This window comes from Hemiscyllium ocellatum, chromosome 9 (assembly GCF_020745735.1).
Source record: "Hemiscyllium ocellatum isolate sHemOce1 chromosome 9, sHemOce1.pat.X.cur, whole genome shotgun sequence".
NCBI classification, from domain to species: Eukaryota; Metazoa; Chordata; class Chondrichthyes; order Orectolobiformes; family Hemiscylliidae; genus Hemiscyllium; species Hemiscyllium ocellatum.
Window position 1 is genome coordinate 103080167 of NC_083409.1, and position 26106 is coordinate 103106272.

At 42.1% G+C, this 26106-nt stretch overlaps 2 protein-coding genes across 2 annotated transcripts in view; both read right to left on the minus strand.

Moving 5' to 3' along the window:
* The window catches only part of LOC132818553 (calcium-activated chloride channel regulator 1-like), a 37187-nt gene extending 26840 nt beyond the window's left edge, over positions 1-10347 (minus strand). Inside the window, exons 1-4 of the mRNA XM_060829611.1 lie at positions 10186-10347; positions 7089-7229; positions 6395-6545; positions 5417-5522 (exon numbers count right to left, since the gene is read on the minus strand). Of these exons, the coding sequence (XP_060685594.1) occupies positions 5417-5522; positions 6395-6545; positions 7089-7229; positions 10186-10347 (560 nt within the window). The remainder of the gene's footprint in view (positions 1-5416; positions 5523-6394; positions 6546-7088; positions 7230-10185) is intronic.
* A 14517-nt stretch (positions 10348-24864) lies between these two features.
* The window catches only part of LOC132818554 (calcium-activated chloride channel regulator 1-like), a 37197-nt gene continuing 35955 nt past the window's right edge, over positions 24865-26106 (minus strand). Inside the window, exon 14 of the mRNA XM_060829612.1 lies at positions 24865-25653. Within this exon, the coding sequence (XP_060685595.1) occupies positions 25142-25653 (512 nt within the window). The 3' untranslated portion in view covers positions 24865-25141. The remainder of the gene's footprint in view (positions 25654-26106) is intronic.

Here is a 26106-nt window from a genome sequence, read left to right on the forward strand (position 1 = left end):
GATAAGAACAATATAGTGAGAGAAACATTTGCAGAGTGAATATAGGAAGTTAGGTAAGAGGCTAAAAAGAAGAACTTTAAAGGTAGTAATCTTTGGATTACTCCCAGTGCCACGTGCTAGTGATAGTAGGATAAGAAGATAGGGCAGATAAATCAGTGGTTGTGGAGGTGTTGTCCTGGACAGCGATTCAGAGTGTTGGATCATTGGGATCACATCTGAGCCAGAAGAGACCTGTTCAAAAGGGACAGGTTTCACCTGAACTGGAAGGGGACCAATGTCATGGGGGTGGGGTGGGGGGTGGGGGGGTGGGTGGAGAGGGGGTGCAATTGTGGAGATCCTAAATAATAATGAAATGAGGATGGTTCGGAAATTATTCGGAAAGAGAGCAAGTTATTTAGACAAGGCAAGCAAGAACAAATCAGAGAATGAGGTAACTCTGAAGAATTAAACTGCATTTCTTTCAATGCAAAGGATCTGACAGAAAGGTGTATGAACTCAGGGCATGCATGGGAACATGGGACTGGGACATCACTGCTCATCCAGAAACATGGCTCAGGAATGGACAGGACTGGCACCTCAATGTTCTGGGGTTCAGATGCTATGGGAAGAATAGAAATGGAGGCAGAGAGGAAGACGACTGACATTTTTCCATGAGGGTAAACATCATGGTAGTACTTAGAGAGGATTGCCCAAAGAATCTATACGCATAGAACTTAGAGATAAAAAGGGAATAATCACCTTGATTATGCTAAAGGCACCCCAGCAGTCATCAGGAAACTGAAGAGCAATTGTGTAGAGAGATCTCAGCTATGTGCAAGAATTGAAGGGTTGGGACAGCAGGGTTTTTTTTAACTTTTCAAACATAGACAGGACTGCTATAGTGTTAAGGGCTTGGATGGGGAGGAGTTTGGTGAATCTGTTCAAGGATGTTTCCTTCATCAATATGCAGATGTGCCGATTAGAGAAGGAGCAAGACTTGACCTTCTTTTGGGAAATAAGGCAGGGCAAGTGAGTGACGTGTTAGTGGGGGAGCACTTGGGACCAGTGATCATAATTCTGTTACTTTAAAACTATTATGGAAAAGGATAGTCCCTGAATAAAATTTAAAGTACTTAATTGGAACCAGGCCAATTTTGACAGAATGAGATAGGAACCTTCAAACATTGACTGGAATATACTGTTCATGGGTAAAGGGATAACTGGCAAATGGGAGGCTTTCTAAAGTCAGACTATGAGATTTAGATAAATGATCTAGAAGAGAGCACTGTTGGTGTGATCAGCAAGTTTGCAGATGACACAAAGATTGGTGGAGGAGCAGAAAGCATAGGGGACAGTCAGAGAATACAGGAGGATGTAGATATAGATAGACTGGAGAATTGGGCAAAAAGGTGGCAGATGGCTTTCAATTCAGACAAATGTGAGGTGATGCATTTAGGCAAGTCTAATTATAGAGCAATTTATACAGTGAATGGAAGAGCCTTGGGAAAAGTTGATGGGCAGAGAGATCTGTGAGTGCAGGTCCATTGTACCCTGAAGGTTGCTACACAGGTGGATAGAGTGGTCAAGAAGGCATATGGTATGCTTGCCTTCATTGGACGGGATATTGCGTATAGGAGCTGGCAAGTCATGTTAACATTGTACAAGACATTGGTTCGGCTGCATTTGGAATACTATGTACAGTTCTGGTCACCACATTACCAAAAGGATGTGGACGCTTTGGGGAGGGTGCACAGAAGGTTTACGAGGATGTTGCCTGGTATGGAAGGTGCTAGCTATGAAGAGAGGTTGAGTAAGTTAGGTTTATTTTCATTAGAAAAAAGGGGGGACCTGATTGAGGTTTACAAAATCATGAAGGGTATACACAGGGTGGATAGAGTCAAGTTTTTCCCAGGGTGAAGGATTCAATAATGAGAGGTCATGCTTTCAAGGTGAGTGGTGGAAACATTAAGGGGGATACAAGCAGCAAGTACTTCACACAGAGAGTGGTGGGCATCTGGAATGCGTTGCCAGCAGAGCTGGTAATGACAAGCATGATAGATTCATTTAAGATGCATTTGGACAGATGCATGAGTAGGTTGGGAGCAGAAGGATACAAATGCTTAGGAGTTGACCGACAGGTTGAGACAGTACATTTGGATTGGCTCAGGCTTGGAGGGCTGAAGGGCCTGTTCCTGCACTGTAAATTTTCTTTGTTCATTGTTCTTTTTTATGAGAGTTGAGAGTCAGTATCTACCCTTGAGTGAAGGGTAAGGCTGGTAGGAGCAGAGGACAATGGATGAATGAAGATATTGAAGCTTTGGTAAGAATAAGAAGGAAGCAGATGTTAGGTATAGAGAACTGGGATGAAGTGAATCTCTTGAAGGGCATAAGGGGTGTATGGGGCATTCTTAAGAGGTAAGTCAGGAGGGCAAAAATGAGGTATGAGATAGCCTTGGCAGATAATATGAAGGATAATTCAAAGAGATTCTACAAATACATGAAGAGTAAAACAGCAACTAGAGAGAGAATAAGATTCCTAATAGGTCAACAAGATCATCTACATGTGGAACCACAGGAAATAGGAGAGATACTTAAATGCATATTACACATCAGTAACTATTGTGGGAAAAGACACGGAGACAAGGAAATTTGTGGAAATAAATATCGATATCTTTAAAACAGTCCATATTACAGAGGAAGAGCTGCTGCAATTCTTAAAATAAACATAAAGAAGGATAAATCTCTAAGACCCGATCAAGGGTGTCCCAAGACATTGTGGGAGGCAAGGGGAAAAACTTGAGGGGCACCTATCATCTACAGCTATGGATGAGGTGCCGGAGGACTGGAGGGTGGCTAATTTTGTGCCTTTATTTAAGAAAGACTGTAAGGAGAAGCCTGGGCACTATAAGAGTGCTGAGTTTAAGTTGTTGGTATGGTTTCAAAGAGATATGATTTACATACATTCGGAGAGCCAAGGACTGATTAGGGACAGTCAGTGTGGCTTTGTGTCTGAGAAATTGTGTCTCACAAACTTGACTGAGATTTTTGAGGATGTGACCAAAAAGATAGATGAGGGCAAAGTATTGAACATTGTCTCAGGGTCTACAGTAAACCTTTGAAAAGGTTCCTTATTGTAGACTGGTTAGTAAAGTTTGATCACGTGGGATTCAGGGAGAGCCTGCCAATTGGATACAAAATTGGCTCAATGGGAGGAGAGAGAGGGTGGTGGTGGAGGCCTGTGATACGCAGTGTTCCTCCAGGATCGGTGCTGGGTCCACTGTTGTTTCTCATTTTTATAATCAATTTGTCTGAGAATTTAGGAGGCATAATTAATGGATGACAGCAAAATTGGTTATATGGAGGACAGTGAAGAGGGTTATCAAAGATTACATTTGGGAGATCATGTTGCAGCTGTATGGGACATTGGTTAGGCAACTGTTGGAACATTGCATGTAATTCTGGTCTCCCTGATATTGGAAGGATGTTGTGAAACTTCAAAGAGGTCAGAAAAAAAATTACAAAAATGTTGCCAGGGTAGGAGTGTTTGAGCTATAGGGAGGGCTGAATAGGTTGGGGCTCTTTACCCTGGAGCACCAGAGGCTGATGGGATGACCTTACAGAGGTTTATAAAATTATGAGGGGCATGGACAGTTTAAATAAAAGGTCTTTTCCCCAGAGCGGGCGAAACCAGAACTAGAGGACATAGACTTATGATGAGAGGGGAAAGATATGAAAGGGACCTAAGGGACAGCTTTTTCCATAGAGGATGATGCATGTATGGAATGAGATGCCAGAGAAAGTGGTGGAGGTTGGTACAATCACAACATTTAAAAGACATCTGGATGGGTATATGAATAGGAAGGGTTCAGAGGGATATGGGACAAGTGTTGGCAAATAGGACTAGATTAGTTTAGGATATCTGGTCAGCATGGATATGTTGGATGGAAGGATCTGTTTCCATGCTGTAATCTCTATGACTCTACGATTCTATTTTGGATAAATGGGAAGGATTGCATTTTCGTAAAAAAAATGACAAAACTTATCCAATTAACGGGAGGGTCCTGGGTTGTTGTTGAGCAGAGAGCTAGGTGTTCAGATACATAGTTATTTGAAAGCTGCATCACAGACAGACAGGATGGCTAAGAAGAAATTGAATTGCATTGATTTAGTTTTATTATCATGTACACAAATGGGTACAGTGAAAAATTTGCCATTGCTGCATTACAGCACCATCTCAGGCATAATGGTACCTAAGTACAGATACTTAAGATCAAATACATTGGAAACAAAACAAAGGAAAGTAAAGGTATAAATAGCCCAGCATTATAGGTCAGAGAAATAAATTAGAAATATAACGAAGTTAAAAGTTCAGAATATCAGTCTGAATGTTACGGTGAGAGTGGTGATTTGTCAATGTCACCTTGTGAGGATGAAGAAGTGGAAGGAGACAGAGTGTAAGCAGCTCCATAGTCACTAACTGTCCCCATTAACAGCTATTCACCCTCCCAGCCAGATTGTTATCCACTCCTTTGTCTGTCCAACTGCTCTTCCCTCTCTTTGGGCTCTATCCCCACCTATTGTTTATTCCTTACCCTCTCCCTCCACCCTATCTTCTGCATATAAACCGACATTTTCCTAACTCCCATCAGTTCTGAGGAAGGGTCACCGGACACAAAAGGTTAATGTTGATTTCTCTTCACAGAAGATGCCAGACCTGCTGAGCTTTTTCAGAAACTTCTGTTGTTGTTTCTGATTTACAGCATCTGCAATTCTTTCGATTTTCATTTTGAATCAAAATTAGGTCAGTTCAGTTAATATTGAGGGGCAAAAGCATGGAAATAGGCCAGTTGTACATCATTAGGGGGTTCAGAACTCACTACTTAAACCCTAAAGGGAAAGTGCAAAATGTATTTCTCCAACCTTTTCGCCCTTGCCCACATCAATCAATGGGGAAGAACATTTGGAGGTGGCTGAGTGATTCACACTGTTTCCTCACAGCACCCCAGGGACCCAGATTCCATTCCAGCCTTCGGTGACTGTCTGTATGAAGTCTACACATTCGCCCCCCCCCCCCCCCCCCCCCCCCCCCGTCTCTGTGGACTTCCTCTGGGTGGCATGGCTTTCTCCCTCAGTCCAAAGATGTGCAGGTTAGGTGGATTGGTGATGCTAAATTGCCTATTGTGTTCAGGGATGTGTCAGTTAGGTGGATTAGCCATGGAGAATGCAAAGGTTAAGGAGGTAAGATGCGGGGGTGCTCTTCAAAGGGTCAATGCCAGGTTGACAGGCTAAATAGCCTCCATGTGCCCTGTAAGGGATTCAAAAACTCTGCCTACTAATGTGTAATCTTTTGTCAGAATGTTCTCCACTATAGACTGCACAACAGTGGGACTTTTCAGCTGCAAAACAGTTCTGCCATCAGAATTGAAGAATAGCCAACCTGGTTGCCTCATATGTATCGCCAACAGCATAAAAGGGTATCAGGTCATTGTATTCATCAAACACTCCCCACCGAAGGTGAGCCCATTCATGGACTAATACACCACCTGTAAAAATAGAAACATTCATGACAACATGTATTTCACTCAAAGCTAAACGGTACGTTTGGAATACTGTGTTCAATTCTTGCCTCCCTGCTCTATGAAAGGTGTTGTGAAACTTAAAAAGGTTCAGCAAAGATTTACAAGAATGTTGCCAGTGTTGGAGGGTTTGAGCTATCGGGAGAGGCTGAGTAGGTTGGGATTGTTTTTCCTGGAGAATTGGAGGCTGAGGGATGGACTCATAGAGGTTTATAAAATCATTAGGCACATTTACAAAGTTAAAAATCACACAACACCAGGTTACAGTTCATCAGGTTTATTTTGAAGCACTAGCTTTCGGAGCACTGATCAAGTGCTTCCAAATAAACCTGTTTAGCTATAATGTGGTGTGTGATTTTTAACTTTGTACACCTCAGTCCAACACTGGCACCTCCAATCATGAGGGGCAGGTTGGGTAAATAGTCAAGGTCTTTTCCCCTAGGTAGGGGGTGTCCAAAACTAGAGGGCATAGGTTTAAGGTGAGAGGGAAAAGGCTCAAATGTAACGTAAGGGGCAGCTTTTTCACACAGAGTGTGATGTGCATATGGAATGAGCTGCCAGAGGAAATGGTAGAGGCTGGTACAATTCTAACATTGAAATTGCATCTGGACATGTGTATGAACAGGAAGGGTTTGGAGGGATATGAGCCAAATGCTGGCAAATGGGACTAGATTAATTTAGAATATCTGCACATCTCTGTGACTCCAAGTATGATTCTGCAAAGTAAGGCTTTGATCAATTTCACCAAGCTAAGGACAAATGCAAGTGTGTTTCCAGTGAAAGAGGAAGGGATTATAGTCAACTACACAGATGGAAGGAATATCCTGTAAAGTTGTTACCTCTGTCACCATAAACTTGGATCAGGGCGTCATCTAACATGAAGTTTTGGGTAAAGTGAATGTACCGGCCCTTGTCACCACATTGGCCATACTGCAGAGTGTATGGGTCATCTCCATACTGAGCATGTGGGTTAGCAATGATCACATTAGCCTAGAAAAAGATGAATTGAGGAAATAACACCAGGGAATAAGATCATCCACAAACTACTGTTAAATATAAACTGCAAAAGCATGGTCCAGAGACAGCAAAGCGGAAAAGAAAAATGAGTAATAGTAATAGGCCTATATTTGTTTGAAATTCTAAGGAAACAAAATACATTTTTATGAAATTGTCCTTCAAAACATTGGACATACACCGTATGTCAGATGGGCATCAGATTAATTTCACAGGTCAACGCAACATCGAGGGCCAAAGGGCCTGTACTGAGCTGTAATGCTCTATGTTCTATGTTCCATAATCCAATGTGCATTGGGCCAGTCAGCAACATCCAAGGTAAAGCAGAAAGTGTTTTCTAAACACTGTCTTGGATCATTTGGTTAAATAAAATAAAAGATAGATCATTAGAGATGCAATTGCCAATTTTTCACAAAGTCAAGTATTAAAATATATTTAAGAGTAGATTAGCGTGGCTGATAGACTGCCCCATGAAATAGGAAAAATGTAATGTAACAATATCATTATTTCAGCTTTTACCTTTTCATAAGACTGGGTGCTTGGTCTCTGATAGTGGGGCTGTGAACTCCAGGTGATGGGCAATAGGATTTTCACATCTCGGAAATAAGCTCGATGTTTGGTGGCTTTGTACAAGAAGTTTGAAGCTGACCTCACCATTTCCTAAACAAAAGACAGGTGTTGTGAAAATTTTTAATCAATGTACTCTCACGCAAAATTGGCAACAACTTCTTCAGCATATAAAATATTATCAACATATTTCATCGACTTTAAAATTGACTTTGTGTAGGGGAAGAATGGCCGGCATTAATAAACTTATACTGCAACTTTTCTGTACAATCTGACATGGCAAAATGCCTCTTTACACTCAACAAGGAATTGTAAAACAAAATTTGGCCACACCATGGAATGTTAAGAGATAATCTCAGTTTATAGTCCAACAGATTAATTTAAGATGTGGAGGAGCCAGTGTTGGACTGGGGTGGAGAAAGTTAACAATCACACAACTCCAGGTTATTGTCCAACAGGTTTGCTTGGAAGCACGAGCTTTTGGAGCACTGCTCCTTCATCAGGTGTTTGTGGAGTATAAGATCATATGAAACAGAGGTAATAGCAAAACATTTCAGTGTGATGGAACTGAAATGATATAGTAAATAAACCTGGATTGTTCATAATGCAAGAACGCAAAGTTGCCAAGCAGAAACTGAGAGCTAAGTTCAATAACCACGGGGATGGCCTCAACCGGGTCTTTGGGTTCAATGTTACACTACAGCTGACCCCACTGCACTATACACTCTCTCACACACACACTCTTACACATTCACAGATCCTCTCTCATAGACACGCTCTCTCTCTCTCATATACATATATACACACACGCGCATACACACACACACACACACACACACACATATCCACACATACCGTCTCATGGGCCTATACTCCATCACACCCACACGCACACTTTACCAAGCTTTCACACATGCAAACACACACTCTCTCACGTGAACCCACACTCACACATGCACACTCGCATGCACACACCCACTCTCTCTCTCTCATGCACGAACACACCCTATAAGACTATGGGGTGAATTTGTATTTGCAGAATTATATTTGCAGATATATTGTATTTTGCTCAAAAGAATTGACAATCTGCAGGCAGTCAATACATGTAATATTTTGTAAATTCCACTTTGGAAAAAGAACCAGTCTAACTCAATTGGGATACAGGCAGACTCTGACCTCATACCTTTCATGCATTGCCTGAGCTGAGATGTCATCTTTTGTTATAAAACCTTAAGCTATCTTGAGAAGGTGACTTAAAAGATTTCCTGGGACTTAAATATAAATGAACTGAAACCTGCAATCCATTCCAAAAGATGAAAGACTTAACAAACAATCCAGGTTTGCTCAATATATCATTTCAGTTGCATCACACTGCAATCTTTTGCTATAAATTCTATGTCTGATGACCTTATATCCACAACAACCTTATGAAGGTGCAGCGCTCAGAAAGCTAGTGCTTCAAAATAAACCTGTGGGACTATAACCTAGTGTTGTTTGATTTTTAACAACATAAGAAGGCATTTGGTATGTTTTCCTTAATTGGTCAGTGCATTGAGTGTAGGAATTGGGAGGTCATGTTTCGGCCATGCAGAACATTGGTAAGGCCACTTTTGGAATACTGCATGCAATTCTGGTCTCATTGCTCCCAGAAGGCTGTTGTGAAAATTGAAAGGATTCAAAAAAGATTCACAAGAATGTTGCCAGAATTACGGGTTTGAGCTATAGAGAGAGGCTGAATAGTCTGGGGCTAATTTCCCTGGAGTGTCTGAGGTTGAGGGGTAACCTTATAGAGGTTTAAAAAAAAATGAGGGGCATATTTAGGGTAAATAGACAAGGTAATTTCCCTGGGGTGGGGGAGACCAAGACGAGAGGGCATAGATTTAAGGTGAGAGAGCAATGTTTTAAAAGGGATCTAAGGGGCAACTTTCCATGCAGGGAGTGATGTGTGTATGGAATGAGCTGCTAGAGGAGGTGGTGGAAGCTGGTCCAATTCCAATATATAAAAAGCATTTGTGAAGGTATATGAATGTGAATGGTTTAGAGGGATATGAGCCAAATGCTGGTAAATGGATTAAAAACTAGATTAATTTAGGATATCTGGTCAGCACGGATGAGTTGGACCAAAGGGTCTGTTTCCATCTCGTACAGCTCTATGGCTCAATGGCAATGGTGAGATTAATACAAGTGAAGCATCATTCTCTCTCTATAACCCACTACCTTCACCACAGTCTAACTGATGAATCATTGATGAAAACTTTCCTAAGAAACTAACACTGCCTTGTGAGATAGTGCACTCCTTCAAACCTGCTTCACCAATATCTTCATTTAACACCTTACTGACTTGAATGTTTCCTTCATTGATTGAAGAGACCCTGTTTATTAATGCATTATTATCATTGGTAAAAGCAAATTAATTAACAAGGCAACGTATCTAATTGTGGCTAGTTACAGGGACAGGGTTGTCACTGGGAAATGAGAGATTCTTTCTACTTGGCTCATGGTGAGCTGCTCTCTCAATCTATGGGATGATCATGTCTGACCAAACAATGGCAACACAGCAGTGCTCTTCTGACTGATTGGGGGTTTAGATGATTACATGCCAGGAGTTAAACTAAAAGGAAAAGTCGACTTAGCCCCATGGGACTGTAAGGTTACTCTCATGTTAGAGAGAGATGACTGCTGGTGAGTTTAACCTGAGGGTCACCGTGCCAGAGGTGAGGGGAGAGATTGAGAAAGTTGGACCTTCATGGTAACCTGAGCCAATATGGGAATTGAACTTGCAGGAACAACCTATTGGCTACAAGGTGGGTAGATCAAACTAAACCACAGACCCAGACAGAGAGTAATTGGGTTTGATGACAGGATTGAGACAGCTGAATGTTGGACGTTTCTGTAACACACAAGCCCATGGATGGCCACAAAAGAACACTCATCAAATGCCAGATTGTTTAAGAAGTCTCTTTCAATTGCTTAACCTCCAGTATCAATGATAAATGAAACTACTAAACACAGTCAATAATTGCAAAAGGGATTCAGCTACTGGTCCTACCTGAATTTTTGTAATGAGCATTGGATCCTGTGGTATTCCAGGGTTAATAGCGATGACGACATTTTCGTAACCATTATTCACCAGTTTCACATCAGAACAGCTTACAGCACAGATACAAACCAAGCTCACGAGGAAGAGGAGAAATATCTTCATAGATTTCATTTTTGAAATCCAACCAGAGCACCCTTTAGTCCCAACTGACACCTCTCTGAAGTTACTGCAATTTATATTGATCTCCATCAAAGCACTTTAGGTCAATTGTGCATTTATTGCTGATATCTGATGCTGTATAATAAGGAAATCACCTTCAGCAGTTTTTTAACACCATAATATTGTATACCAATGACTCACTGTATACCCATGACTGTGTCACTAAATACCAGACTAATGCCATCTACAGGTTCACTGATGACACCACCATAGTCGGTCAAATCTCAGATGGTGACGAAACAGACTACAGAAGGAAGGTGGAAGACCTGGAAAAATGGTGCACTGAGAACAATCTCGCTCCCAATGCCGTCAAAACCAAGGAACTCATTATTGACTTTCGACAGATGTTACTCATGACCCCCTACACATTAACAGCACAGAGGTGGAACGAGTGGAGAGTGTCAAGCTCCTGGTAGTGGTCATCAACAACAAGCTTCCTTGGACTCTTCATGTGGACACACTGGTTACAAAGGCCCAACAACGTCTCTTTTCCTTCAGGCAGCTCAGGAAATTTGGCACGACGGCAAATACTCTTGCCAACTTTTATAGATGTAAAAAGTGAGGTCTGCCATTGCTGGAGATCACAGTTGAAAATGTGTTGCTGGTTAAAGCACAGCAGGTCAGGCAGCATCCAAGGAATAGGAAATTCGACGTTTCGGGCATAAGCCCTTCATCAGGAATGAGGACCTGGGGGGTGCAGTGAGAGAGAGACTCACTGAAATCCTTGTAGAGGGAGGAAGAGAGCTTCTTCAAGGAAGGCATCCTTGCAAGAGGATTCGCAGTAGGTTAAAATCTTCGAGTAAAAAGTGAGGTCTGCAGATGCTGGAGATCACAGTTGAAAATGTGTTGCTGGTTAAAGCACAGCAGGTCAGGCAGCATATGGGTTGGTACCTGGGACTTCGATGTTGTGGCCATTACAGAGACGTGGGTAGAACAGGGACAAGAATGGCTGTTGCAGGTTCCAGGGTTTAAATGTTTTAGTAGGATCAGACATGGGGGTAAAAAAGGGGGAGGTGTGGCATTACTTGTCAAAGATAGTATTACAGCAGTGGAATGGACGATGGAAGAGGACTTGCCATCTGAGGTAGTTTGGGCTGAGGTTAGAAATAGGAAAGGTGAGGTCACCCTGTTAGGTGTTTTCTACAGGCCTCCTAATAGTCCTAGAGAAGTAGAGGATAATATTGCGAGGATGATTCAGGAAGAGTGAAGGTAGCAGGGTGGTTGTTATGGGGGACTTTAACTTCCCAGATATTGACTGGGAGAGCTATAGCTCGAGTTCATTAGATGGGTCGGTGTTTGTCCAATGTGTGCAGGAGGGTTTCCTGACACAATATGTAGACAGGCCAACAAGAGGTGAGGCTATACTGGATTTGGTTCTAGGTAATGAACCAGGCCAGGTGTTAGACTTGGAGGTAGGTGAGCACTTCGGGGACAGTGACCACAACTCGGTGACTTTTACTTTAGTGATGGAGAGGGATAAGTGTGCGCCGCAGGGCAAGAGTTATAGCTGGGGGCAGGGAAATTATGATGCAGTGAGGCATGACTTAGGATGTGTGGATTGGAAAAACAGGCTTCAAGAGAAGAACACTAATGAGATGTGGGGATTGTTCAAGGAGCAGCTACTACGTGTCCTCGATAAGTATGTACCAGTCAGGCATGGTGTAAAGGGCCTTGTGAGGCAGCCGTGGTTTAGTAAGGAATTGGAATCCCTTGTGAAAGGGAAGAAGGCGGCATATGTAAAGATGAGGCGTGAAGGTTCAGTTGGGGCGATAGAGAGTTATAAGGTAGCCAGGAAGAATCTAAAGAGAGTGCTAAGAGAAGCGAGAAGGGGACATGAAAAGTCTTTAGCTGGTAGGATTAGGGAAAACCCAAAGGCTTTCTATAGGTATGTCAGGAATAAAAGGATGACTAGGGTAGGTATCGGTCCAGTCAAGGATAGTAGTGGGAAGTTGTGTGTGGAGGCGGAGGAGATTGGAGAGACACTAAATCAATACTTTTCATCAGTATTCACTCAGGAACAGGACACTGTTGCTGACGTGAATATGGAGTCACAAATGATTAGAATGGATGGCCTGGAAATATGCAGGGAAGAGGTTCTGGGAATATTGGAGAGGATGAAAATAGATAAGTCTCCTGGGCCTGATGGCATTTACCCTAGGATCCTATGGGAAGCTAGGGAGGAGATAGCAGAGCCATTGGCCTGGATTTTTATGTCGTCATTGTCAACGGGAATAGTACCAGAGGACTGGAGGATAGCGAATGTGGTCCCCTTGTTCAAGAAAGGGAGTAGGGATAGCCCTAGTAACTATAGGCCAGTGAGTCTGACTTCAGTGGTGGGCAAAGTCTTAGAGAGAATGGTAAGGGATAAGATTTATGAACATCTGGATAGGAATAACGTGATCAAGGATAGCCAGCATGGTTTTGTGAAGGGCAGGTCGTGCCTCACAAACCTTATTGAGTTCTTTGAGAAGGTGACTAAGGAAGTGGACGAGGGTAAAGCAGTAGATGTTGTGTATATGGATTTTAGTAAGGCGTTCGATAAGGTTCCCCATGGTAGGCTAATGCTAAAACTACGGAGGTATGGCATTGAGGATACATTAGAGGTTTGGATTAGGAATTGGCTGGCTGGAAGGAGACAGAGGGTAGTAGTTGATGGACTAAGTTCATCTTGGAGTGCAGTTACTAGCGGTGTACCACAAGGATCTGTTTTGGGACCATTGCTTTTTGTTATCTTTATAAATGATCTAGAGGAAGGGCTTGAAAGCTGGGTAAGCAAGTTTGCGGATGACACAAAAGTCGGTGGAGTTGTGGATAGTGAGGAAGGAAGTGGTAGGTTACAGCGGGATATAGATAAGTTGCAGAGCTGGGCAGAAAGGTGGCAAATGGAATTCAATGTAGCTAAGTGTGAAGTCATTCACTTTGGTAGGAGTAACAAGATGATGGATTACTGGGCTAATGGTAGGCTACTTGGTAGTGTGGATGAGCAGAGGGATCTTGGTGTCCATGTACACAGATCTCTGAAAGTTGCCACCCAGGTAAATAGTGCTGTGAGGAAGGCATATGGTGTACTGGGCTTTATTGGTAGAGGAATTGAGTTCCGGAGTCCTGAGGTCATGTTGCAACTGTATAAGACTCTGGTGCGGCCTCATCTGGAGTATTGTGTGCAGTTTTGGTTGCCATACTATAGGAAGGATGTGGAGGCATTGGAACGAGTGCAGAGGAGGTTTACCAGGATGTTGCCTGGAATGGTAGGAAAATCTTATGAGGAAAGGCTGAGGCACTTGGGGCTGTTCTCATTGGAGAAGAGAAGGTTTAGGGGAGATTTGATAGAGGTGTATAAGATGATTAGGGGTTTAGATAGGGTCGACACTGAGAACCTTTTACCGCTAATGGAGTCAGGTGTTACTAGGGGACACAGCTTTAAATTAAGGGGTGGTAGGTATAGGACAGATGTTAGGGGTAGATTCTTTACACAGCGGGTTGTGAGTTCATGGAATGCCCTGCCAGTAGCAGTGGTGAACTCTCCTTCTTTATGGTCATTTAAGCGGGCATTGGATAGGCATTTGGAAGTTATTGGGCTAGTGTAGGTTAGGTAGGATTCGGTCGGCACAACATCGAGGGCCGAAGGGCCTGTACTGCGCTGTATCTTTCTATGTTCTATGTTCTATATTCCTTGGATACTGCCTGACCTGCTGTGCTTTAACCAGCAACACATTTTCAACTTTTATAGATGTGCCATTGAGAGCATTCTCTCTGGATATATCACTACCTGGTATTGGAGACGGTTACAGAGAGCGGAATCTCTGCTAATGTACTTTATCCTGGTTTATCATCACACTTTCAAGAGCAGCTTGGGATGGGCAAGAAATGCTGGCCAGCCACCATGTATTGTTCACACTGTGGCCTATTTGCCATGTGGAAATGAGACCTTAAACTGTTGAATTTATGTAAATTCACAGAGAAGTACAATATAACTGATAGTATCTGGGCATTAACTAGGGTCAAATGCAGTCAGCAAATCTAAAACTAACCCATTAAAGTTTGTGGCAATCATAGGAATCAGTCATAAACTTCCTTTGATGTATACTATAACTCTCAGCAGCTTGGACCTCCTCCAACTTTGACTCTTAGTTTACTGTAAATACAAAGGGAAAAATTCTTCAACTTCCGTCAGAGGAATATTCCAGTTAGTAGAGGGCAAGATATTACTTCTAAAGGTGATATGGAGGCCCAGACTAAATTGCAAAGTACATTGCTGTTGAACAAAATAAGCAGTTAATTATCTCTGAACCTTCTCCTGAACAATGTCTGACTCATACAACCTTGATGTGCTGCAGATAAGTAATGCATGTTTTCCTCCACACATTGTCCAGTCGTTGATCAGGAAATATGAAATCTCATGAGTAATAATCTGGAACGAACAATAAAAAAAGCAATGACTTCCAGAAAAAGCTTCAAAAATGAGTTCACACTCACAATTGCAATGAAAACCAACTGGCTTCTACAGAAAGCATCTAAAATAATTTAGGTCCCTGGAACAAGTTTAAGAAATTATTTTCCTCAGCATTGAGTGAGGCAACATATTAAAACACATTGTGAGGAACCACATTTCTTCTTTTTCTTTGAACTATAAACTGGGAAATGGAAGTTGCATGCTGCTGTGTTGGTAAAATACCGAGAGAGCTCTTACAGCCCAAAGGTCAAATGGGGTTCTGTGGTACACACTTCAATTAAACAAGATTTAGTTACGTTTGCGTGTAGTGAGCTGGATACTTTAGGAGACACAGCAGCACCAAGAATCTCTGAATATAACATAGCTGCGGTGTAGAAGAGGTAAGCTCCAGACAGAATAGTGCGTGCAGTTCTTGTTGCCACACAACGGGAAGGATGTGATTGTACTGGAGAGGCTGTGGGGGAGATTCACCAGGACGTTGCCGGGGTTGAAACTTCTTAATTACGATGGGGACTGGATAGACTGGGTTTGCTTTCCTTAGACAGAGGAGGCAGGGTTGGAGGCTGACTAATGTATACAAAATTATGAAAGACACAAGTAGAACCAGGGCAGATATGTCTCAGATCAGAGAGCATAAGCTTAAGGTGAGGAGTACATGGCTGAGAGGCGATCAAATGTAAAATGCTTTCAGCGAGAGGGTGGTAGAAACATAGGATGGCCTGTTTGAGGGGTTGGTGAAGGAAGATGCTCTCACAATGTTTATGAGGCATCTGGATGAGCACTTACAATGCAAGGGCACAGTAGGCTGAAGGACTTTTGCCCGAAACGTTGATTTCATTGCTCCTTGGATGCTGCCTGAACAGCTGTGCTCTTCCAGCATCACTTATCCAGACAGTAGGCTATGGATCAATTTCAGGTAAATGGGATTAGTGTAGTTTGGTGTTTATTGGTCAGCACAGACAAGATGGGCCAAAGGGCTTGTTTCTATGCTGTATGACAAACTATGGTAATAGACTTTTGCACCAGCTTAAGATGAAGGTTCATAATCCTGCAAGAAAGTGCATTGAGACACATCCCGAAGCCTGTAAATAATAATGATGAAAAGAATTCCCATGATTCCTCGAGAAGGAATTCCAAACACAAAAAAGACCGAGGTCCACTTGATCAGTTCCCAATCAAACATCGACCACTGCTCGGCCACAATGTCATGTCATCATTACTGAGAATCAAAAGAAGTGTGAGAAAAAACTCATCCTACCCTTTTTGGTCTGGCACTCTTGTGATGCAGTGTCCCTACCTCTGAACCAGGAGACCCAAGTTCAAGTCCCACCTGCTCCAAAGGATGTGTAACAATATCTCAGTACAGGTTGATTAGAAAATATCTACCCTTGTAGTTTCGGGATTGATCTATAGATTTTTATTTTCCCTCTGTATTTTGTCACCTATAATGTTTCTGTTAAGCTGTCTGTCTTTGTTTGTCTTATTGATAGATGAGTGTGTGGAGCTTCGAGATTTAAAAAATATACTTTTAGCTGCAAACTCGTGTACTTTTGTTGTCATTTGTTCAAGAGTACGTTTGTTTGCAATAAGCAGTGATCTCCTTGTTCATGACAGAGCCTGCTGTGAATTACACTTACACAGTCATACAGACATAGAGCTGTACTGCACTGAATAAGACCCTTTGGTCCAACTCATCAATGCCAACCAGATATCCTCAATTATTCCAGTCCCCTTTGCCAGCATTTGGCCCATAACCCTCTAAACCCTTTCTGTTCATATACCCATCCAGACACCTTTTATATATTGTACCAGCCTCCACCACTTCCTCTGGCAGCTCATTCCATACACGCACCCCCCACCCTCTGTGTGGAAAAAGCTGCCCCTTAGGTCCCTTTTAAATTGTTCCCCTCTCACCTTCAACCTGTGCCTTCTAGTTTTGCACTCCTTTATCCAGGGGGAATGACCTTGGCTATTCACCCTATCTATGCCCCTCATGATTTTATAAAGCTCTATAAGGTTATCACTCAACCTCAGACTCTCCAATGAAAACAGACCCAGCCTATTCATCCTCTCCCTATAGCTCAAACCTTCCAACCCTGGCCACATCCTTGTGAATCTTTTTTGAACACAAGTTTAACAACACCTTTCTGACAACAGGAGGACCAGAATTGAATGCCATATTCCAAAAGCGGGCTAACCAATGTCTGTACTTCCACAACATGGCCTCCCAATTCTGATACTCAATACTATCTTCAAACAATACTTTTATTAAAGAGCTCGTAACAATCAAAACATAAATTATTTTAAAACTCATTCTATATATATTGTACAGACATGCATATAAACATGGACTCAAAGGAAGAAAGGCAACTTCATAGCAGCACAAAAGGTAACCCCAAATTGATCTGTTCAACACAGTCCCCAAAAGAGATAATGTTTCCCTGGATACCAACATTACCAAGTCTCTGAATATCCATAGACCCATCTGGTTCATTACTTTATTGATGTCCATTCCTCCACAGTCTTCAGTAGCTGACTATCCCACTCTGGATGCTGTATCGAATGTTGGAGGCAGTGCTCTGTTAAGTACAATTTCAGCACCCAGCCTTCATCCAGAATTCCTCAAAATAAGAGAGTGTGATAATCACAAGTCTCCTGTCAAACTCCTCTCACAGGCACTAGAAGTATTGCAAACTCCACAGAACTCAAGCTCCTTATACTTCCTTTAGTGTACAATAAAACATGTACAAACACCGCACTGATTCTGCATCACAAACAGCAAGGATGTCACTGTCACAGTCCAGATAGACTCCAATGTTCTCCAGTTGGTTTTCATAGCGGAAATACATCACCTCGGTGTCGAGTTGGGCATAATAAAGGCCTCTTTTCGAGCAAGAAAACACCCACAAGTTTTCCTCAGATCCCAGTTTGCTTCCTGGAAATGTGCGCGGAATACTCAGGTAGGCTATCCCCACAGCCCAGGAAGGAATGTCTTTCACATTAACCTCCCAGTAGTGAGGTCCGGTGATGTAGCCTGCTGTGGCAAGTACATTGAGAGAGCTGCGGAAGTGTTCTGCGTTACACCACTTACTTTGCTCTGCTTCAACAACTTCAACTGCTGGACCCTTCCTGCTTATTTTCAGCTGGAGCTGAGCACTGTTCATATCCAGTTGAACAGCCTGATCTAGAAGGTGGGGGAAATGAAAACATAGATATTGAATCACACTGAAATGAGAGGTGACTAGCTTTGACCAGAACCCTCAAAATTTGGAATACTTGAATCAGATCCCCTTTCAGTTCTCTTTTCCAAGTGAAACAGCCCTATCAGAAGGATGGCTTGGGTTGTTCTATTAAAAAGGGGCTGCGAGTAGAGCTGAACTGTAGAATCAACAGGGATCACCACAAACTGGAGATCCTAATGGGAGGATATTTACTAAAATTAAATAGCTGGAAGTGTCTGGCTTAATGTCACAGTCCAAGGGACAATCAATATCTGGTCTGTAACAACCACAAGCATCTTGCTTTTTGCCTAAGCCTATGGTTCTGGCTGTTGGAAGGTGTTCACTTTGACACGTACGAACTAATATTTCTAGGATTCCATGGTGTCATACTCAGCTGATGTCAAAGTTGGTTTCTCTATGCTTTGCCTCAACTCTGATGCCAATGCTTGGATCAAATTCTGTAGCCAGGATATGTTCACAAAACCTCAATTGAGCATCATAATTATGAATGAGTGGGTGTCACTTGACTACCGTCAAGTCCCTTCATCATCTTACTAAAATTAAAACAACTGCTTGAATAATGTTAATGCAATAATTAACCAAGTGAAGTTTGACGACTTAGATATTACGGAGGTCAGGAAAATGAGAACTGAAAAGTATAGGTAACAATCTTTTTTACATAAATAAGGCTTACATAAATGACTAAAAATTAGACAAACATCCATACAGGAACCAAGGGTTCCAAGGAGCAACCTTTTCATGCAGAGGGTGCTGTGTGTATGGAATGAACTATCAGAGGTGGTGGTGGAGGCTGGTTCAATTACAACATTCAAAAGGCATCTGGATGGGTATATGAATAGGAAGGGTTTAGAAGGATATGGCCATATGCTGACAAATGGGATGAGATTAATTTAGAGTATCCGGTCGGCATAGACGAGTTGGACTGAAAGGTCTGTTTCCATGCTGTGCACTGCTCTGACTCTATGAGTCAAATACAGTATTCAAAATTCTAATATCATTCAAGTTGATTTGTTTGAATTACATGAAAGTGACTTTATCCATGCCACTGTCTGACCAAAATGGAACATGACACATGAAGGTCATCGGTAGACACTTGCCAGCTTTATCCGCGCTCTTTTTCTTTAAGATGGTAATTCTCTAGGTCTAGTGTGGATGATGAGGTAAAAAAAATCTGATCATCACACTGGTCAAAAACTCCTCTCATCTGGACTTTTGCAATTTGGATACTACAGCATGTTCAGTTTCACTGACCCAATTACATTTTGCATTAATGCATGCAACACTGACTTACATGAAAATAATTCACTTTAAAATGTTAAAATTCTTTGAGTATTTATGCTCTTTGTAAAACACGCCTCTACATTTTGTAAATCATTTCTCATATCGTGGAGATCCTTTAAACCATGGTCCTGTTCTTTAATCTCAGTGCTATGAAAGCATTAACAATTTTAAAAAGCACTGTATTTTCTTTTAAATAGACCAGAAAAGGTTGTGAATTGAAATGACAGGTTTCCAAGTTTTAAAAGGAATTCTTCAATTTTTGTTTAAATACACACACACCAAAGTCCAGTCCCTTCCAATGAATCTTAGGGAAACATGGTCTAGACAGAAATAAAATGCTACTTTGCCAGCCTGCAACAAATATTTCCATCTATCAGAAACACTGCAGGCTACACTGTTATTGCTTAATTCCTATTGGAATTATATGGAGCCTTGGTTGTTTGAACATTGTTATGTTACTATGTGGCCTACTATATTGAATCCAACATATCACAGGTGAAAAGATTTCGTTTTTTTTGTTCATTGATGGGATGAAGATGGCATTTATTGCCCATCCTGCAGTTAAGAGTCAACCACATTGCTATGGTTCTGCAGTCACATGTAGGCCAGACCAGGTAAGAACACAGAATATAGAACAGTACAGCACAGTACAGGCCCTTCGGCCCACAATATTGTGCCGAGCATTTATCTAAGATCAACCTAACCTCCGCACACCTCAATGTACTGCCGTCCGTGAGCTTGTCCATCAGTCACTTAAATGCCCCTAATGTCTCTGCCTCTACTATCACTACCGGCAGTGCATTCCACATACCCACCACTCTCTGCGTAAAGATGCTCCTCAGATGCTGCCTGTCGTGCTGTGCTTTTCCAGCAACACACTCTCGATTCTGCGTAATGAACCTACCTCTGACATCTCCCCGATACCTTCCTCCAATCACCTCAAAATTATGGCTCCTCAAGACAACTATTTCTACCCTGGGGGAAAAGTCTCTGGTTATCTACTCTATCTATGTCTCTCTTTACCTTAGGTGAGAGTTTCTTTTCCTCAGGGACATTACTGAACCAGATGGGTTTTTCCCCTGACATTCAATAATGGATTCAGGGTCATCACAAGATTCTTAATTTCAGGTTTTTTTTAATTGAACTCAAATTCCACCACCTGCTGTGGTGGGATTCAAATCCAGGTCCCCAGAATGTTCGTTGGATGTCTGGACTAACAATCCAGTGATAATACCACTTGGCCATCACCTCTCCTTGAGTTAAGTTGACTTTTACTTGTTTGTATATTTCCAACAGTAAGAAAAGAAATTGTACTTCATTTGTCATAAAGTGCTTTGGGATGACCTGTAATGCTGGAAAATGCAAATCAAATGCAAATCTTTCTTTGGAATAGGACAGAAATTGTCTTTTACTTCCTCGTTAGATTACTCTGAGAGAGCATGCCAGTAGGGCAAATTTCGAAATTTGATTACTACAGGCATTAAAGTCAAGAGATTACAAATAAAGCTGCCTGGTCTGAGGTGCAATGTTCAGTAACTGTTTAAGGGTCACTACATGTGGCAACTCTAAAAATCACAAGATTGTATGATTAGATTGCTTACAGTGTGGAAACAGGTCCTTCGGCCCAACAAGTCCACACCGACCCACCACCCACCCATACCCTACATTTTACTTATTACCCTGGTCAATTTAGCATGGCTAATTCACCTACCCTGCACATCTTTGCTCTGTGGGAGGAAACCGGAGCACCCCAAGGAAACCTACACAGACACGGGGAGAACGTACAATCTCCACACAGTCAATCGCCTGAGGCGGGAATTGAACCCGGGTCTCTGGCGCTGTGAGGCAGCAGTGCTAACCACTGTGCCACCGTGCCGCCCACCATTGTATGCTCATGGTGTGCTCTGCATTTGTTGCCATCCCCATCCCTAACTGCCCACCATTTCAGAGGATGGTTAAGAATCAACCCTATTGCTGTGGGGCTGGAGTCACATGTAGAGCAGAATGGGTACGAATGCCAGAGATCCTTTTTTTAAAAGGACATCTGTGAACCAGATGGATTTAACAATGATCAATGATAATTGACATGCCAACTATTACTGAGATTAGTTTTATTTCCAAATTTATTAACAGAATTTAAATTACATCAGTTGCTATAACAAAAATCAATGATAGCAGGAGCGATGGCCCAGTGGTATTATCGCTGGACTGTTAATCCAGATACCAAGGTAATGTGCTGGGGTTTAAACCAAGGTTCAAATCCTGCCATGACAGATGGTGGCATTTGAATTCAATAAACATCTGAAATTCAGAGTCTAATCGCAACCATGAATCCATTATACATTTTCAGGAAAACCTAAATGGTTCACTAAAAAGGCCAACCTTACCTGATTGGGCCTACGTATGACCCAGAGGGCACTTATCAAAGCAGAGAATCCCTGCAGTGTGGAAGCAGGCCATTCAACCAATTGAGTCCACACTGACATTCCAAAGAGCATCTCACCTGCGTATCCCATCCCTGTAATCCTACTAATCCTACATCCATGGACAGTACAGGCAATTTAGCATGGCCAATCCACCTAACCTGCACATATTTGTACTGTGGGAGGAATCTGGGCAATAAATGCTTGCCTAAACAGCAATGCTCACATCCCACGAATGGATATTTTATAAAAAAAAACTCTCCAGAATCAGCGATGCCAAGATTGTAGGTGGTGTGTGTGTGTGTCCGTATAATCTGCTCCAATAGTAATCATTTCCCTGTAAGTTGAAAACATGAAATGCACTCAACCATTTAGTTATCTGGTTGCCCAGCCCCCTCTCATTAAGAAAGCCTTTAAAGGAGTACTGGGCAGGATAGGATTTGGATTATGTTTGGGACCCCCCACCCAAGGGAAAAGATTGTCTATTTATCCTATCCATCCCCTCATGATTTTATAAACCTCTATGAGGTCACCCCTCAGCCTTTGACACACCAGGGAAATCAGCCCTAGCCTATTCAGCCTCTCCCTGTAGCTCAAACCATCCAACCCTGACAAAATCCTCATAAATCTTTTTGGAACCCTTTTAAGTTTCACATCTTTTCCATAGGAAGGAGACCAGAATTGCACACAGTATTCCAAAAGTGGCCTAACCAACATGACCTCCCAACTCCTATACACAATGCTCTGACCAATGAAGGAAAACATACCAAATGTCATTGTTTTAGAGAGGTTTAAAGGGTGCAATCCATCATCATAAAAGTCAAGGCTATGAGCCGAGTGCTGGAAAGTGGGGTGGCATGGTAGCTCAGTGGGTAGTACTGCTGCCTCACAGCACTAGGGATCAAAGTTTGATTCCAGCCTTAGGCAACTTGTCGATGGGGAATGGGCACATTCACCCTATATCTGCATGGGTTTCCTCTGGGTGATCTGGTTTCCTCCCACAGTCCAAGGATGTGTAGGTTAGATGGAACGACCATGCTCAATTGCTCATATTGTCCAAGGGTGTGCGGTCTATGTGGATTAGCCATAAGGATAAAACTGGGATAGAATGGGTCAGGGTGAAAGGCTCTTCGGGGGTCCGTGTGGCTTCAATGGGCTGAATGGCCTGCATCCAGACTGTCGGGATTCTACAGATTTAGTCTCACTTTGGTGGCACAAAGCCGATGTGCTGAATGGCCTTTTTTTCTCCTGTATGATTCTGTGAAAAGCAATGATAACTAAATAGCAGCTGCACCTCCATTACAAATAAATAACATCAATGGGATATGTGAAAGAAATATTGAAAATCAAGATTTAAAGCATTCATTGCTGACTTGTATTACAGCAACGAAAGTACATCAACAAATGCACAAGATTGCAGGATAAAATGACCCAACCTATCTGGTCATTTATCTCATTGTTACCCATGGGATGTTGCTCTGTGTAAATTGGCTGTTGTGCTCACTACATTACAAATAATGATGATGCTTCAAAATGACTTCTTCAGCTGCAAAATCCTGTGGGACATTTTGTGATCATGCCAATAACTATTTAAATACAAGTCTTCTCTTCTTTTGTTGTGTTTTTTGGTTGAGATCTGCCTTGTCACCTCACAGACACTGCACCTCTCAATGATCATTTGCATCAGAAGCAATTCGGAATTTTTGTTTTCTTTTTTAGATTAGATTAGATTACTTACAGTGTGGAAACAGGCCCTTCGGCCCAACAAGTCCACATCGACCCGCCGAAGCGCAACCCACCCATACCTAACACTACGGGCAATTTAGAATGGCCAATTCACCTGACCCGCACATCTTTGGAATGTGGGAGGAATCCGGAGCACCCGGAGGAAACCCACGCAGACACGGGGAGAATGTGCAAACTCCACACAGTCAGTCGCCTGAGTCGGGAATTGAACCCGGGTCTCAGGCGCTGTGAGGCAACAGTGCTAACCACTGTGCCACCGTGCCGCCCACCACTTTTTATTAGATTAGATTCCCTACAGCGTGGAAACAGGCCGTGGAATAGTTTGGAGGAAGGGGTAATACATAACGTGAATCCAAATAATTTCTTCTGTAGAATTGCATCTACTCAGAGGCTTGAAAAGGTCTTTTTACAGACCTCCAAAAACTAAAATCCATTAGCAAGATATAAACTCTGCATGCCTCCATTGCTCAATCCTTTGAGAATTGGAGTTGGGAAGTCCTGTTGAGGTTGTACATGACATTGGTAAGGCCTCTTCTGGCATTTTGTGTCCAGTTCTGATCACCCAGGTAGAGGAAGGATACTATCAAGCTGGACAGGGTTCAGGAGGGATTCACCAGGATGTTTCCAGGTATGAAAGCTTTGAGTATTAAAGAAAGGCTGAAGAGGCTGGGTCTTTTTTCACTGGAGCGTAGGAGGTCTGAGAGGTGACCTGATAGAAACTGATAAAATAATGAGGGGTATAGATAGAGTAAACTGTAATTGTCTTTTCCTTCGGATGATGGATTTCAAAACTATTGAGCACATTTTTAAAGTTAGAGGGGAGAGATTTAAAAAAGACATGAGGCAACTATTTTACACAGACGGTTGTTCACATGTGGAAATAACCTCCTGCGGAAGTGGTGGATGTGGGTACAGTTACAACATTTAAGAGACATTTGGATAACCACATGAATATGAAAGGTTTGGAGGGATATGGGCCAGGAGCAGGCAGGTGGGACTAGTTTAGTTGGGATTCTGTTCGGCCTGGACTGGTTGGATCGAAGGGTCTGTCTCCGTGCTGTATGACTCCATCTCTCAATGACAGAAATGTATGTCTTCCTGATGAAAGTGTTCCTGAAGGACCAAGATTTAGGTTGGAACTCAGAATGAGGAGCTTCCAGTTTTAAATTGTGGCCTTCCATCGGCTGATGTCCCTGCTGGCCCCAAAATGGATTCATATTGATGTTGGTGGCAAATTTTCTTTGGCCAACTGGAAACAATATGAGATTCCAACCACAAGCAAGAAAATGAAGCATCAGTAAAGGATAAAGAATCTGCTCAAATCTCAGATTGCACAGCAGAACTTTATTAGATTCTGTCAGTCCTTTTACAGGAAGACACTTTATTTTTAAATTTAATTTATACAGGTTGGATTTAAACAGCATTATTGTTTGATGTGACACAATCTCAGCTCAACATCAGGAGGAATGCTCAATATTCACATAAACTTCAACTTTTTTGACCACAACATTTGAACATGAATTAAGTTGCACCATGATAAATTGTATGTTGTTGAAGTTTGATGACGTTGCTGATTATCTCTGGCTTCAGCTGTACATTCCCTAACTGGGTGATACTCTGCCCTGATGTTTCGTAGTCACAACACATACAGTGATGGAAATTATCAAGGAGACAACGATGACAACAATACCAACAATAACAAGAATTTCTGAAATGTTAATGACTACAGTATTATGAGGTTGAGTTGGTCTGAAAATTTGGGCTGTTTGGGAAGATTGGGTTGTTTGGGAAGATTGGGTTGTTTGGGAAGATTGGGTTGTTTGGGTTGACTGGGAAGATTGGGTTGGTTGTAATGTGGGAGGTGGATTAGCCAAAATTAAAGCAGCTTGCGCTATATTCGATAAGGCCGAAGACCGGTTTCCTTCATCAAATGCCCGAATTGCAAAGTAAATTACTGTCCCATTTTTCAACTCCATGTTCTCAGATACTGTGAACGATTCCTCTGAGTTAGCCACCTTTGGCTTCAGGTCTGTGGTGTTTACACTTTGAGCATTTGGAAAGTCATCCCGCAGCTGTGCGAAGCTTTTGCTGAGCTTTATTTCATAAAAGGAAGCTGCAAGAACAGAAAAGCAAGTGAATGTTATTATATTATTATATTGTTTTATTATTATAATTATCTTATATTATGTTATAATTATATTATAATTTAGGCTTTTGATGTTATTCTCTTGCACACTGCCAGGTTTGCTGAATACTTAAGTGAGGCAAATGGTAATAAGGGGCTAAACTGAGAGGTTTCAAAATACAGGAACAAGAGAAGACCATTCAGCCGAACAATTCTTGATATCTCATTCAGACTCTCCCTTATTAAAGGGAAGATTTTATTTCAATAAGGTAGCTTACAGGAAGTTCAACAAGATGATCCCTGATGTCAAGGAATTGTCTTATGAGCAAAGGTTGAATAGTTTGGAATTCTACTCACAGGTGTTTAGAGGAATGAAATATAATATCATCGAAACATTTCGGACACTTAAGCGGCCCGGCAGGGGAAGTGTTGCTCAAATGT